General features: G+C 44.2%; 1 protein-coding gene across 1 annotated transcript in view; it reads right to left on the bottom strand.

Annotated features, from left to right (window-relative positions):
• Positions 1–324: 324 nt before the first annotated feature.
• Positions 325–15,548, bottom strand: part of LOC147698669 (myb/SANT-like DNA-binding domain-containing protein 4) — an 85,449-nt gene continuing 70,225 nt past the window's right edge. The window contains exon 4 of the mRNA XM_086935253.1: positions 325–5,253. Coding sequence (XP_086791379.1) covers positions 4,678–5,253 — 576 coding nt within the window. The 3' untranslated portion in view covers positions 325–4,677. The remainder of the gene's footprint in view (positions 5,254–15,548) is intronic.

Raw genomic sequence — 15,548 nt, 5'->3', positions numbered from 1 at the left:
AAACATTTCCCGACTCACTCCCAGCCCACAAAACAATACCCGCCCACCCAGCCCACAAAAGTACCCCGACCCACCTCCCAGCCTCACTTACCTCACACTTACCTCTCTGCTTCCGTCCGTCTGCAAGTCCAACCGCGCACTGCCTTAACCATGCACATACTTGGTTAACGCATGCATGGTAGGGCTAGCGGAGTCCAAACACTCGTCGTTTAGACCGCGGTGTTCCGACTGTTGCCCGATATTTAATGATCTAATCATGAGATTGATCGCTGTCAGTTACCAAATGATCAGGGCCGTAGTAAAGATTCCAATAGGCAGTAAAAAGAAACTGAAATGTGTTTTATTGGTCAATACACACATACAAAAACAAAACACAAGAACTTCAAACATGGTGTTAGACATTTTTAAAACACAGTTATATACATGTTTTTTTGCGAATATTGGACCACACTGGTACAAAAATACTGTGTGATAAAGGATCAAGGATTTCTCAAGCTGTCATTAACGGGAAATCTAACTACTACCCAAAGCACTTACATTCAGAAAATACACATCGGGTTACCTCTAAGCAATTACTTGACTATCAGATAATTAGCATTAATCCTCCCAAATGTATAACCTCACCGGAATGTTTTCAAAAGCTGCTTGACTCTGGCAGCTTAGATAGATAGTTTACATGAACAAAAACATTATGTTCTACAACACTTCTGATTGAAAGGCTAGCCATAAATCCAACCTTACATTTGCTTTGCAAAACTCGGGATCTTCTGTCCAAGTGAATAATCTTACAGTGCAATGACCATGAAGTCTGTAAAATATGACAAAAGCACTAGTTTCAGTTCGAAAACACACATTTAACGTCTTCATATTTTCTGCGCTTATTAACAGCAAAAAACACCAGCATTACACCAACAATGCTAACACATTACTATAATGTATTATTTAGGCAGCTTAAGAAAGTAATCCTGTTTAGGCTTTGATGTGGCAACAGCTGTATGTGACAATCTGAATGGTGAGGTCTAATTTCCTAAAAATCTTGCTCCCATTGGAAGCAAAACAAATCTATGGAAACAAGTGATTTGAAAACTGGCTGAGCAACAGAAGTTCTCAAATTTCTTTTAGGACTGCAACACTAAACAGACATCCGACCAAGCACATACACTAATAATACAAGAAATGGTTACTTTTCTTGATTAGTTTTGCACCCTCACGCGATTGTAGAAAAACACACATGGTGACGAATGACTTAGTGCTGTGCAATTGCACACATGTTCAATAAAAACATTTACATGACAACAGCTTAATCAATACAGTAACTACATCTGTATCAAACTTGCGTATTTGGCAGTTGATTCTCAGGCTGCAACTTGTTGGTTATCTGTTATCTATATGTTGACTTTTTTTAATGTAATGGCTCTCTCTTGCAGGAGAGCTGAAGGGGACTGGAGGCACCCAGCACAATTAGTGAACACACACAGAATCACTGAGTGATGTTTGAAGAAAGGTATCTTAAACCAAAACCGAAAATGAGACCACAGCTTGATGTTGTTTGTGTTATTCTAGATTCAGAAGTGTTGGCATTGGCCCAAATCTTTCTCCTACATTGTTTGCTAAGCAATTGTAGTGCTAATTAGGTATACACATCAAGAAAGCCACAGTTATGACATACTAATCATAATGAAACTCTCCATCATGGCCAATATCAGTATGATTTATAGTTTGCTTTGCATGGCCAAACTTCTCGAAGGAGGTAGCAGCGTTTCAATTGAAGCCGTTTTATTAATTACTCAGATATACCCCACTTGCAATTTTAAGAGTGTGATTATGTTTCAACACTCAGTGAATTTCATTGTTTTATGCTAGTCAGCGGTCTGATCCAATTGAATACTGTTTCAGGGTGCACCCAAACCCATCTATAATCACATATTCCTCCTTAAGTACAGGTAAAGAAAACTACATTCACACAGTGTTAGACTCAGAATCCTTAATTTAATAAACACAAAAAAACGCATTTAGGGCTGCCTTCTTCTATTTTGATGAATAGACTGTGCAGTATGTCTCTTTCACATCAGAAAGTATTGATATACACCTTACTAACAGACGTGCTCCAAATACGCATTTGCCTGCTACTCTGTACTCTGTGCCAAAATGCACATTGTGTGGCAAATGCATAAAAGTGGCTATGTGTTCTAAAGGTGTTTTACTAGGACTCGCAGAAGTAAAAAGAGTAAGCAGGCAAATATATACCCATCTATCCATCCACTAACCTTCTTTCCTTCTAAGTATTTGAAAACAGATAAACGGTGTTACTAGTACAGCAAAAACGTTGGTGTATAAAATGTTAAAAAGAATAATTAACAATGTATAAATAAAATAGCCGACATAGAACAGTAAGACAATACAAGAGTAGAGAAAACAAAGACGGTTCAGGAATGAAATTGTCCAAAACAAGTCCTCTGAGATTAGAACTATCAAGATATAAGAAATATTGTAAATGGGGACTATCAAAACAAGAGGGCAAAAATAAAAACGTTGTCATGCACCCGCATCATACATCACAATGGGGCAGCCATTTCCCTTTATTTATTTTTTTGGATTACGATTCAAAGATGGTGAACGCCAATCATGGAGTGGTAAAAATGATTGCAAAAATTTGCAAAAGTACATTTGCAGAAAGGAGCGGCTGGTAGCAAATTGTAGCTGCAGGGCCCTCCTAAAAGTTTTAACAAAAATAATTTTAAAAAGGGACAGGGAGGGGCTGCAAAACAACGGACGAGTGAGGCAATGGAGAGGTGCTACAAGTAAACCCCACCTCGCCGATAAGTGGAATGGGAATCAGTGGGGGAAGCAAAACGTGGAGCATATGGGGAGCAGGGATATGAATGGTAAAGCAGCACACAAGGGAGAGAGCAAGAAAACGTGGTGAAAACAAAAGAAAAAAGTAGTTCCCTGATGCGACCTATGGAAGACTACAAATTTTCCAATCAAAAATGATGGAAAAGAGGCAGAGCAGAGGGTCAAACACAAGTAGAGGAACCCAAGCCTTTGCATAAAGAGCAAGAAACTGGATTGTTAAGAAAGCCAAGCCATGGGATGACCAAAGTCCACTGTAAGTATACTGTATAGTCAAATGTCTTAGATAACCAAAGCTTCCGGTAGGCAACCTTTATTTAAGAGAGAAAAAACAGCAAGGAAGGCGGTTTATACAAAGTAAAATAGTAAGAGGGGAGGAGGAAAAGGAGCGAGAGGTAGCACACATTTCGAGATGTGGTGCGTGGATCTAGTACACGTGTTTCACTGCAGGCCTGCTTCTGACTTTTAGGACAAACATGTACAGCAGAATATAGATGGCTGTGCTGTAAAACCACAATGAAGTCAGCAAACAGGGACAGGATTTTGGATGCACAGAAAATTCAGAACTTCCTGCGCCTCTTTTTTAATGTGGTATACGACCTTGAAATTTCCGTACACTCTGGCCAAATGACTAATGAAAAGCAACACACAAGAATAAGGACTCTAGCTACAGATTTACTAAAAAAATAAATAGTTAGGGAACTGTAGGTACCCTACGATTCCATACCTACGCCCCAATGTGTATGGAGTTCTTAACTTGCTTGTTTGGCAAGAATCTTTTAACAACCGAAGCTAGCTATCTCATTTAACTTATACAATTTGGCCACCAACCTACCTTGATGTAATCAATATTACAATCTTACTAATACTTTGGTTACCAAACAAATCTGCAGGTTTATACCCAGTGGCAAATACAGGATACAAGTGTCCCCAGGAAATTAAAGGATATAAGCATCAGTAGTAGATGTGTATTACCCTCTTTGGAGTAATATAGTAGTTGAAGTGAAGCTTAGTCTGGAACTGATCACTGTTGAAAGCAAACAAAATCAATTTTGCATTTTCATTCCAGACTACTCGAAAGCAGTACTTGCACCCTTACAATGCAATGCAGCATTTCAAAATATTTTTTTTATCAAAAAAGGATCCAGATTATGAACCATCTTTGAAAGAAAAAGCACATGGCAAATTAAGTCATGTAGTGTTACAACTAAAATAATATTTTAGAATTAGTGTTCTTGATAATACTCGAGAGAGAAACTATACTGTAGTAAAGAAGGGCAAAAAAGCAGCAATTCATTGCAATGACTAGTATAAAATCTGCAGGAGTACAGAGGTCCTCTGTACTTGCTTAAAGTGAAAATTCACTGACATGACAGAGAAACCCTTCAATTTGTTGAGTAGATGCAACAGATAATTTGAACTGTTAACTTCTTAAATTCCAACAACAAACCTTACTTATTTGGTTAGGAAACTGCAGCCTGTGAAACTCCAATACTAACTGCACAATCTAATTAATACTGCCCATAAAGTACATGCACATACTTCATGAATTATTGCTACACTACATAAGGTATTAGAAGACATTTCATTGGATGCAGAATAACATTACACTGAAAAACGTGGTTCATAACAAACCCTCCGATAATACATGTATGCTTCTTTTTCAAATACAAACTCTTCACATCCACTATGAACAGACTACAGAGGTTATTAAGAACAGTGTTAGTGTTACATGATTACCAGAAGGTTACAAGACCACAATAAACTGGACACTGTTGCTACTTGTTCACAACTATTAAAGCTAATAATGGCGCTTCAGTAGAGCTATTGAGTATGTCCTTCTCTCTGAATTAGGAGACGTTCCTTTTCAACCTGCAAGCGCTCCCTGTCAATCTGAAGCTTCTCAGATTCAAACTTTAAAAACTGCAGCCTCTCTTTTTCCAGCTGCAATCTTTCCTTTTCGAGTTTTAATTTTTCCGTTTCAATATCCAAGGGCTGCAGAACAGTTTTTTCTGTTTGCAAATGTTCGTTGTCTACAATAGATTTTTCTGCATGTACTACATTCATTCGGAACTTCTCGCGTTCAATCTGAAGCCTCTCCTTCTCTAGTTGAAGCCTTTCATACTCCATGTCTAGATGTCGTAATCGTTCCCTTTCGATTTGCAGCCGCTCTTTCTCTACTTGAAGACGTTCAGCCTCAATGGTCAATCGCTGTCTTTCAAGCTCGATTTTCTGCTTCTCTATTGCTACGTGAAGATGTGAATCCCTGTATCCAAGCCTTGTTTGTGCAGAGCTCTGGGTACCAAATTCTTCATTATGGGGAAAAACTTCGGTCAGTTCATTTTCCCTTTTTGAATCAGGCATAACCGAAATACCCTCTTCTTGATCCTCAAACTCATACTAATGAACAAAGAGAAATTACTGTAAATTATTTCAGCAAAATTAAAAATGAATACTGCTCATTTTTAAGTGCACGAACATCAGAAAATATAAAAGAATATGTAATATTTGAATAACATACTATTATTTTTTGATGGATCACATCATACACGGTAGCATTAAGGCAGATCATTTAATTTAATACAGTAATTGCAGTATCAACTGGACAAACTACTTACCTTCGGTAATGATTGAAATCATAGATTCCTTACATGAACCACATTCAAAGGTGCCGTATTGGAGCCGCAAACTGTAATTCACCAATATAGAGTCCCAGGCCCAATGGTGGCGCTGACTGATGTTCTGACTGGAGTTGTGTGAATCCACTGGAAAATGCTTATCTCAAAATAAGGCGCAACATGAGCTGGTGAGCTTTGCTCCATCCAATTTTTCCATGCACTACATAATTGAAGGACGGAGCAAAATAAAACAGTGAGAAATAAAAAAAAGGCAGTTCATTTATCCTCAACAAGCGACTTGTCCCCCACCCCTCCGACTAACTCTCGCGCTCAGCTACCCCACCCCAATCCGACCTCAATCCCAGTTCTTAATCGCAACAACCGCCCTCGCCGCACCCACAATTCTTCTGACCTCGACACACCCACCCCCGCGACCAACTCTCGCGATCAGCTATCCCACCCCAATCCGACCTCAATCCCAGTTCTTAATCGCAACAACCGCCCTCGCCGCACCCACAATTCCTCTTCTGACCTCGACACACACACTCACCCTTCTCCGCTCCTATGACCCAGCCCCCGAACTTCACTCAACCACACCACACCGCAACATTCCCACGATACACCCAAATCCCCTTAGACCACCCACACTAAACAGCAGATCCTCTATCCCCAATAACCTTAGAAAAATCCCTCTCTCCCTAGAACCATCTAACACCCTCTACACACCCCGTCTCAAATGCACTCTTCTCAACTGCAGATCGGCCACGAAACATTCCGCCGCCATTGCTGAACTACTCTTATCGCAGGACCTTGACCTAATCATCCTGACTGAAACGTGGCTAACTGAATCTTCAACACCCATAATGGACATTCTGGTTCCTCCCAACTATCACATTATCAGGCTCGACAGAAAAGGCCAAATAGGTGGTGGAATCGCATGCATCTACAGGGACAACCTCTCTGTTCAGAAAGTCAATTCCACATCCCTACCATCCCCAACATCCTGGGAATACATCTGCCTCGACATCATTAGTGAGGGCAAACCGATATGCTCTCTTCACAGCATTTACCACCCACCCAGGGACAATCTCACCTTTTCCCAACAAATCATGGATATGATCTCAACCAATTCCGGACGGCAGCGCACCCAAATATACCTTGGTGACTTCAACCTTCACTGGAATGACCGCAACGACGCAGTGGTAAATAGTCTTAAAAATGTCCTTGTTGCCCTTAACCTCACCCAAATATGCAACAGCCCAACCCACAAGAAAGGCTCTACCCTCGACCTGATCATCTCCAAAGAGGAGTCTATCCAACTCGAATCCATCCAACCCTGTGACTGGTCAGATCATTATATTATCACATTCTTTATCAATGAAAAAGTCAAAATCATCCCGGCTCAACTCTCCAAGCCCAAAGTCTGGAAAAGAGACTTGAAAAAACTCAAACCAGGCTCTTTGCCCCCTAACAGTTGCAATCTCCTACTCCCACCTACAGGCGCCACGGACGTCCAAATTCTGACTGACCACTATATCAACGCTATGACCTCTATAATTAATGAGGTCGCACCTATGCAGCTAAAAAGAGTCTCTACTAAAATCTCCAAACCATGGTACGACGGGAGTCTCAACGAGGACAGACGAGACATGCGAATGGCAGAACGGACCTGGAGATCAGCCCCCTCCGCAATGCACCTAAAAGATCTGAAGAAAAAGAGAAACGCCTACTTCAGGAAAATAAAACGCTCAAAATCGGACTTCTTCAGCCTCCAACTCGACCAAGCAAAAAACCGCCCGAGAAAACTGTTTGAGCTAATCAAGTCACAATCAAAGGAGCAACCACAACCACTAAACACTGGGCGTGAGGCACCCTCCTGTGAAGACTTCGCTGCTTTCTTTATCCAAAAAACCGACAAAATAAAAAGCGATCTCCTTATTGACGCAAGCCTCTACTCCAAACCCCAATGCCTAGCACCCACTGAACCAAAAAACAATGCTACATGGTCAACCTTCGGCATATACTCGGAAAAAGAAATTGGCAAACTGCTCAGCACCCTGAAACCATCCAATCACCTCACGGACCCCCTCCCTGCCTCCGCAGTAAAAGACTTTACCCCTTTTCTTCTCCCTCTCTGGACTAAAATTATCAACAGCTCTCTCCAACAAGGCATCATACCTGACTCCCTCAAAGTTGGCCAGGTCACACCTCTGCTAAAGAAACCTACAGCCGACCCCTCGGATCTCAACAATTACCGTCCCATCACCAATATCCCCACTCTCGCCAAACTGCTGGAAAAATGCGCACAACTACAATTGTCTAAACACATTGAGCAATTCGATCTCCTCAACCCTCACCAGTCAGGCTTCCGAGCAGGACACAGCACAGAAACTGCTATGACTCACATAATTGACGACGCACTTCAAATGCTAGACCAAAACGACACCTGCCTCCTCATCCTTCTTGATCTCTCCTCAGCATTCGACACCGTTAAACATGAGAATCTACTAGAACTACTAAACACAAGAATGGGCTTATCTGGAACTGTCCTCAAGTGGTTCACTTCCTTTCTTCACAACAGGTCGCAAAAATTTAAGAGCAACAACCTGATGTCCTCGCCAATACCTGTAACGCTAGGCGTCCCCCAAGGATCTTCTCTATCCCCAACTTTGTTCAACCTAGTCATGGAACCTCTCACCACCTTGCTACAAGCATCCAATGTACACTTTCACATGTACGCTGATGACACCCAACTTTACCTCAAGCTACAATCACCCAATGACATCCTGCTCCTGAACTCAACGATCAGTTGCACCCAATCCTGGCTTGCCGATAATCACCTCAAACTCAATGCCCTGAAAACAGAGTTCCTTCTGATCTCACCTCCAGCGAAGATTTCCACCACTCAACATTGGCTTAAACTCCTAACCGCACTTAATGTCCAACCCACCATCGTGGATTCAGCAAAATCTTTAGGCATAACACTCGACACTAATCTGAACATGCAGCAACATATCAGCAAGGCAACAAAGGGAGCGAACTTCCAGATCAATACTCTGAGGAAACTTAAACCCTACCTCCCAGCCAAAGACTTCCAAACTGCAGTACAAGCACTAGTCATCCCACGAATTGAATACGGCAGCACCGCCCTCTGCGGACTCCCCCTAACTACAACCGCACCACTAAAAGCTTCTCTAAATGCTGCAGCGAGACTCATCACTGGGTCAAAAAAGTACTCCCACATTACCCCTGACTTGAAATCCCTGAACTGGCTGCCTTTTGAAGCCAGAATACATCTGAAAATCGCCTGCATGACACACAAGGCGGTACACCTAAACTCACCCGGCTACCTCGCTCAGAAGTTGACAATCTCTGGGGGAAGTAGAAACACGAGAGGCACAAACAATCTCCTGCTGAAACCTCGAAGATTCCGGAAGGAAAAAACATGCAAGCGCTCCTTCTCAGGAATGGCGCCTAGGATCTGGAACTCTCTCCCTCCCGAAACCAGGCTTATCTCCTCCACTGCACTCTTTAAAAAAGAAGTAAAAGCTATCCTCATGGCTAAATACACTTGAGCTACTATCTCGAACCCTGTTAACACCCTGCACCGATCTGTATTACATGTTTGACCCTTGACCTATTTGTAAGAGTTGTTTTTATCATTCACATGATTGGCTTTGTCACTTAGTTGTACTATTTATACTGTGATTTATTGATTTACTTGTTTGAATATGCTCCCCCATGCACCCTTCTATGTAAAGCCTGTTTACCTGTTTGACATTGCTCCCTCATGTACCCGTCTATGTAAAGCGCTCTGATATCTGTAAAGATCTTGTTTGCGCTATATAAAACTTTTTAAATAAAAATAAATAAATAAGCGAGACAGGAGGGTGATCAGGAATTTGCAGGAGCCACTATTTCCACTAGAAAGATCATTATCGAATGCAAGTACATAACTTTCTTGTAATTAATTTTTGCCTCCGCTGATTCTTCACATGAACCAGCCAAGAAATCAGAGAAGGAATAGGACCATTTCTGGGAATCACAACAAAAAGATTGTAAAATCTCTTCAGCATGATAGGTCTACAGTTCACATCAGAACAATAAAGTAAGGCTCAGGTAGTGGCAAATCACAGTAACAGAACCAAAAGAGTAAAGGCAGCTCCCATTCCTCTTTTATAATGAACACAATACTTCTGGTGGGGGTTACCCTGTCAATTTGTAGCAATATTTCACTGATTAGAGGGCAATCTGGAAATGGGGTACTTTCTGCTCATCTTCCACAGCTTTTTGCCCCCAAACCCAAGGAAGAGGTTACCACTGAGTCCAGAATGTTGTTTTGTAAATCTATTGACCCGCACATCCCTAAATCAACACTAACAACATCTGGTCTCCCTGTCTAAATGGGGTTGAGGTCTTGAGGGAGGGTTATCTAGCTGGACTGCTGTTGACATTGCATGTGGGTTGGTTAAGCTAACATGTATGTGGAGACGTCTGAGCTCGAAGCAACAAACTCGGGGGTGCCTTGTGTGGGGCAGGCAGAGGGGGGAAATGTTTTGGTACCAGAACAGTCAAGGTGGAATGTCTGGCTAAATACTGCTACATTTTTTTTAGCAGCACGCTACCATGACCTTATGAGAATCTCCTATTAGAAAGTTCAGTTCTTAGTTATGGGTGGCAAAGTAGTTACCCAAACATCAGCCGCAGGAATAGGACACACATAGCCAGTAGCGTAGTTCTGACACATGATTACTACCTGGGTTCATTGGGTCTACAAATGGTAGACCCAAAGAATTGGCTATTGGAGAAAAAAATGCAAAAATGGAGAAGAACTTGACTGATATACGAATCAAATCTGATTGACACAGACCTTTTGAATCCCTTGACCGTCTTATAATTCATGAACCTGCTACGCCACTCTATAACCAACTTTGATCTAATGGGTTGGAAAGATATTGGATTTTGACAACAGCGGCCGTTACAAGTTTTGGGAACTGGATAACAAGTCTGTACTGAGATAAAACCATTTGGAGGCACAGGCCTTTTACAGAAGCAACCATGGTGGAACTGTGATGAAACATATGAGAATAGTAAATGTTCCCTACAAAGCACACAAAAGGTGAGATGGCATTAAAATAGACCTTACAACTAACCTAAACTCTTCAATGTTTGCACGACAAACTGGGTCCTGTCCACAGTTGTGAGAGGCACTTGCTGGTACTGAAAACATTTGTAGATTGGGATGTGGGCCACAGGGTTCATATGAGATCCTGCATTATACCAAGCCTCTCTGCCAGTTGAGGGTAAGGAAGTAAATGAGTCATGATATCTGATGGCAGGACCCAGGGTGCCACAACAGCTGAGAAACACTTAATGGGTATGAAAATGAACTGCATAACATGGAACGTGAGAAGAGAAGGTAAATCTTGTAAACGCCACAGGATCCTTACATATTTATAGTGTAGGAATGTGCATGATCCAAGCTGGCTTGGAAGGCTTCACTGGGGACAGAAGTATTGAAAAATACCTCAGAGACAGACCTTTGGGATATGGCCAGAATGTTACCAGAAATGCACAACTCAAATTTAACACAAATAAATGATAGACACTAAACCTTTATATCGTCCTACAAGATAGCTAAGATGTACCGAGGGCCAGGGATGCATGCCCTAGGTGCATACAGTTCGGGGCACATTTTTATCGTATGGCCGGTGAGCATTTCAACATTCAGATTTTTTGGATGAGGATATGGGGGAGTGCTGGGGGAAGTAACAGGTAGAAATATCCCATTGGAGCTGCTACAGTACCTGTTCCAGAGACCTTAGCCACTCCTGCAGATCTGTAGGTTCCTAGATTTGGCCATCAATCACTAAAATAAATATTTGTATGAACTGGAAAGCTAACGCGAACCCACATATGAATGGTCTAGAGCAGAGGGGACCACCATTGTGGCCCAATACAGAAGGAATAATAAGGGCCCATCAATAGATGTTTAGGATACTATTTTGCTTGCATTGGAGCGACCACCCTGAACAGAGATAATCCAGGTTTGGAAAACTGATAGGCTCTCGGTCTTCGTACAGAAATGGAGGGGGGGGGGGGGGGAAAGGCTTGCATATATTTTTTTACTTACTTATAGTGTAAGGTTCGAATGCGTAGTGGCGACAGGACTGAATACGGGGAAGGGAGGTCTTGGCGGTTCCAAAAGTAGTTTTATATTCTGTTTTTTCATTGAACTACAATGTATACCAGTTTGATAAATATGTATTCGGAAACATTGATTCATGTAATGGTTAACACAGAAAAGATATGTGTGTATCAGCCCTGAGAAGGGCGCAAACATAATGCATGATACCATCTGAGTTATATAAGTGAGAGAAATGGCAATAAAGATATATTTATATTTAAAGAAAACCAGTTCTGTGGAATTCTGAGCCAGAAACACACGATTGCTCTACTGTGCAGACTGAGTGTGGCTCTACCACGTGGTTTGATACCACAAGACCCCAAACCAATGAGGATCTGTGCTGCTTTCTTTTGACAGGTGTTTATGCCCAGGGTCCCAAACTCTTAAACATACATAAAAAGGTCCTACAAGAGCAACATATTATTGCTACTCACAGCTAATGTTAACTTATAATCTAAAAAACTAAGATTGAGCTTCAGTTTTTGATAGAAAGCTGATCTATTCAAAACAAACAAAATAGTATGATAGGGTTGTAACACTGCCAACAGTATTATTTCCCAAACCTTCAAGAAATGTTATTTGTCTTTCTTGAGGACAATTTAGCTGCCCAGCATTGATTGGTTGGTGTCACATACAATTTGTAAATTGAGTGATTTATGCAACTTAAATGGTCTGAAACATTATGGTCATTCCCAGGTCTTTTTGTTGTCACACCTGGCACACTTGTAAGGTTCAATGTGTCTGTGCATACCTCATCTGGCTGTGGCGAAGCTATTTATATGACCTGGGCATTAGCTTCTCGAGCACCCCAAAACAGTTCCTAGGATGCTGGTTTCCGGTCCAGGGAGGACCTGGGTTGGCAGTTCGGGCTGGACTGTTCCCATGAGGCAAAGGGTCAAGACTGATTTTCATATGACCAGGTCTAAATTGGGGTGGCATGGTGAGATAAAGAATGATGGATTTAACCCAGATCTTTTGACTGGGGGTGAATGTTTTGATTTGTTCTGCATTCTGTCCATCAATTGTGTCTCTCTTGCTTTCTCGCCATAAGTGCGCCAGGTGTGCCCAGACGTGGGCCCTGGGCTCACTGTGCCACTGGAATCAAGCTATCCTGGCTGAAGAGGGGTGAAACCCCGAAACCAGTCCTAGGATCCTGGTTTCCGGTCCAGGGAGGACCTGGCTTGGCAGTTCAGGTTGGACTGTTCCCATGAGGCAAAGGGTCAAGACTGATTTGCATATGGCCAGGTCTAAATTGGGGTGGCATGGTGAGCAAAAGAGCGATGGATTTAACCCAGATCTCTTGACTGGGGTGAATGTTTTGATTTGTTCTGCATTCCGTCCATCAATTGTGTGTCTTTTGCAATTGTAATAGCAGCCTTAAGTTTAACAGCGAAAAAAATGAGGTGCTGGTGGTGGGGAAAAAACCATTTGAGATGGATGGAGGATGGACATTCCTCATTTTGTGCACCCCCCAAAAATAAGAAGTCAAAAGGCTTGGCTTTTGGATTGATGATAAATTAACAATGGAGACACAAGCCCAAAAATTAGCATCCACCTGTTTGCCATATTAAGAGTGTTGGACCCGGGCCTTTAGGCAGGTTCACCCCCGAGACTTTTTGCTTTTCCCTAGCCTGTTTCTGTGACCTAGTGTTGGTGATTTTAGGCCTCTGCGCACTTTTTCACTGTGGTACAGTGTAAAGTGCTTGAGCTCTCTGTGTATGTGTGGTGAGTGACCTGCCCTCCCATAGGAATGAATGGGGAATATGTATGCCCATGGTAGTTCCTGATGTGTGGGGAGTGCAGGGGCGAGTTTGGTATGAGAGAACTCGTGAGACTGAATGCTGCGAAATGGTATATGCGGCATGAGTGTGTCTAGTCTAGAAGTGCCACTTTTAGAAGTTGGCATATTTGTGTAATTTGTGTCTGGCGTGTGATTGGCTGGTGAGCCTGGGTCAGGAGTGCCTGGGCCTGCTTGTGGATGGACTGTCTGGTTTGAGGGTGACAGGGGCTGGAGAGCCCAGGAGGTTGTCTGAGTCAGCCCATGGATGAAAGGCAGCATCTGCTGCCAGGGAAGTGGGAGGAGATGGCACCTGATAGTGAAGGGCTGTGCCTGCCAAACCACAATGCTGGCTCCACCCCCCGCTGGGCGACGTCACCTCTGTCCCTGATACTGACAGGACTTCCCTATAACCAGTTCTAGCTGGTTCTCACACTGCCTACACAAAGACTTCAAAGACTTTTCTGTGTATAAGAAGGGGATGTGTCCCCTTCCAAAATGTTCTTGTTTCTGACTTGAGTCTACCAGGGGCGGGCGCTGCCCAGCCCCTGGATGCCTGGAGGACTTCTGGGGGACCCCTTTGCCTTGCCTGGGCTGATGGGGGGACTTGGCCCAGCCCCTGGACACTTGATGGACTTTCCCTGGGGACCTTTGCCTGTGGTCCCCTGCTACAGACTTCTGGGGACTTTCTCTTGCTTTTGCCAAGGCTTGTTATAGCCTAAAGTGTCTGGAAGGACCTTGCTGCATCCCCTGAAGCACTTCTGTGGACCCTTCTTGCTATAGGGGTCATTTCTAGGGGCCTGTGGGTGCTACCAGTGCCCCCAGCACGATGGAAGCGCTTTATTTTTGTCTCCTAGCACTTGAGAGCGCTTTATTTTGGACCCGTAGCGAGCGTGTCGCTATCACGCATTTTGCGTGAGGTTTTGCAGGTGCCACCCTGCTTTATGCCCGATATTGTTATATCTTTATTTACGGGTGCCACCCCGTTTTTATTTAATTACTTGAAGCCAGTGCCCACCCGAGGAGCTGCGCCCGCCCCCCCTGCCAAGGGCCGCGCTGCCATTGGCGGCCCTCGGCGCAGGAAGCCAGGCAGATTCTTCCGTGACGTTGGCGGGGCCTCGAGGCGGTCATTTCCGCTGTTCGTTGCCGGTCTCCCGTGTGGAGAGGGAGACCGGAAAGGCTGGCCGCGGCACGAGACCGGAGAAGAAGATGGCGGCGTCTGTTGTGGTGCTCCCGTGACCGAGAGGGAGCCCCGAGATGAAGAGCGGCAGAGAGCAGCTGAGCGTTCAGGCGGGGCTCCGTGGTGGAAGAGGAGCCCCGCGCTGCCCAAAAGAAGAGACCGGCAGTGAGTGCTTCCCTGCCACCGCAGCAACCGCAGACAGCCGGTGAGTGAGTCGAGGGGGAGGGGGCGTCGGGGCACATTGCCGGTGCCCGCCCCTTTCCTCCAGCACCAGTGCTTAAGTGTTAAGAGGCGGGGGGGCCCCACTTGATACCGAGTCCCCCGGGAGGGACTCCAACGTAGGCACTGCTTCAGGGCGGCCCCGGATGGCAGCGGGCTGCCCCAACGGTGTGTAGAGCCTGAGAAGGCTCTGGGGGCATTACTTGAGAGCCCCGAGAAGCTTAAAGCGCCGCATCGGTGTTTGAGGATCCCACGAGGCTCAGGGGCATAATTGATGTTCAGAGCCCTGAGAGGCTCCAAGTGCCCACATTGTGTTGCGAGCCCAGAGAGGCTCGTGGGGGCATTTTTGTTTTTAGAGTCCTGAGAGGCTCCCTGTCCCATGATGTTCAGAGCCTGTGTAGGCTCCAACGGGGGCATGAGTACTTCAGAGCCTGTGTGGCTCCTATAGTTGGCGCAGTTTGCGCCTAAGGGTCAGTGAGGGCCCTGGCGCAGTTTTGAAGTTCCCCAGCTGCCCAGCAATTAGTGGGCAGCTGCACCGTTTAGGTTTTGGGATGTTTCCAGGTGCCCAGCAAGTAGTGGGCACCTGCTATGTTTAGGCTTTCTTTTCTTGAGACTGGCGCTGCATGGCAGCGCACCCTGACATTTGGACTCAGGGCGTCTTAGCCCCAACAAGGCCAGTTGGCCTAGGGACTGCCACAGGTGGTGGCTTATGTA

This window comes from Lissotriton vulgaris, chromosome 8, assembly GCF_964263255.1.
Source record: "Lissotriton vulgaris chromosome 8, aLisVul1.2, whole genome shotgun sequence".
Classification (NCBI taxonomy): Eukaryota; Metazoa; Chordata; class Amphibia; order Caudata; family Salamandridae; genus Lissotriton; species Lissotriton vulgaris.
The sequence above is the reverse complement of the archived record's forward strand: the minus strand, read 5'-3'. Positions and strand labels throughout refer to the sequence as shown.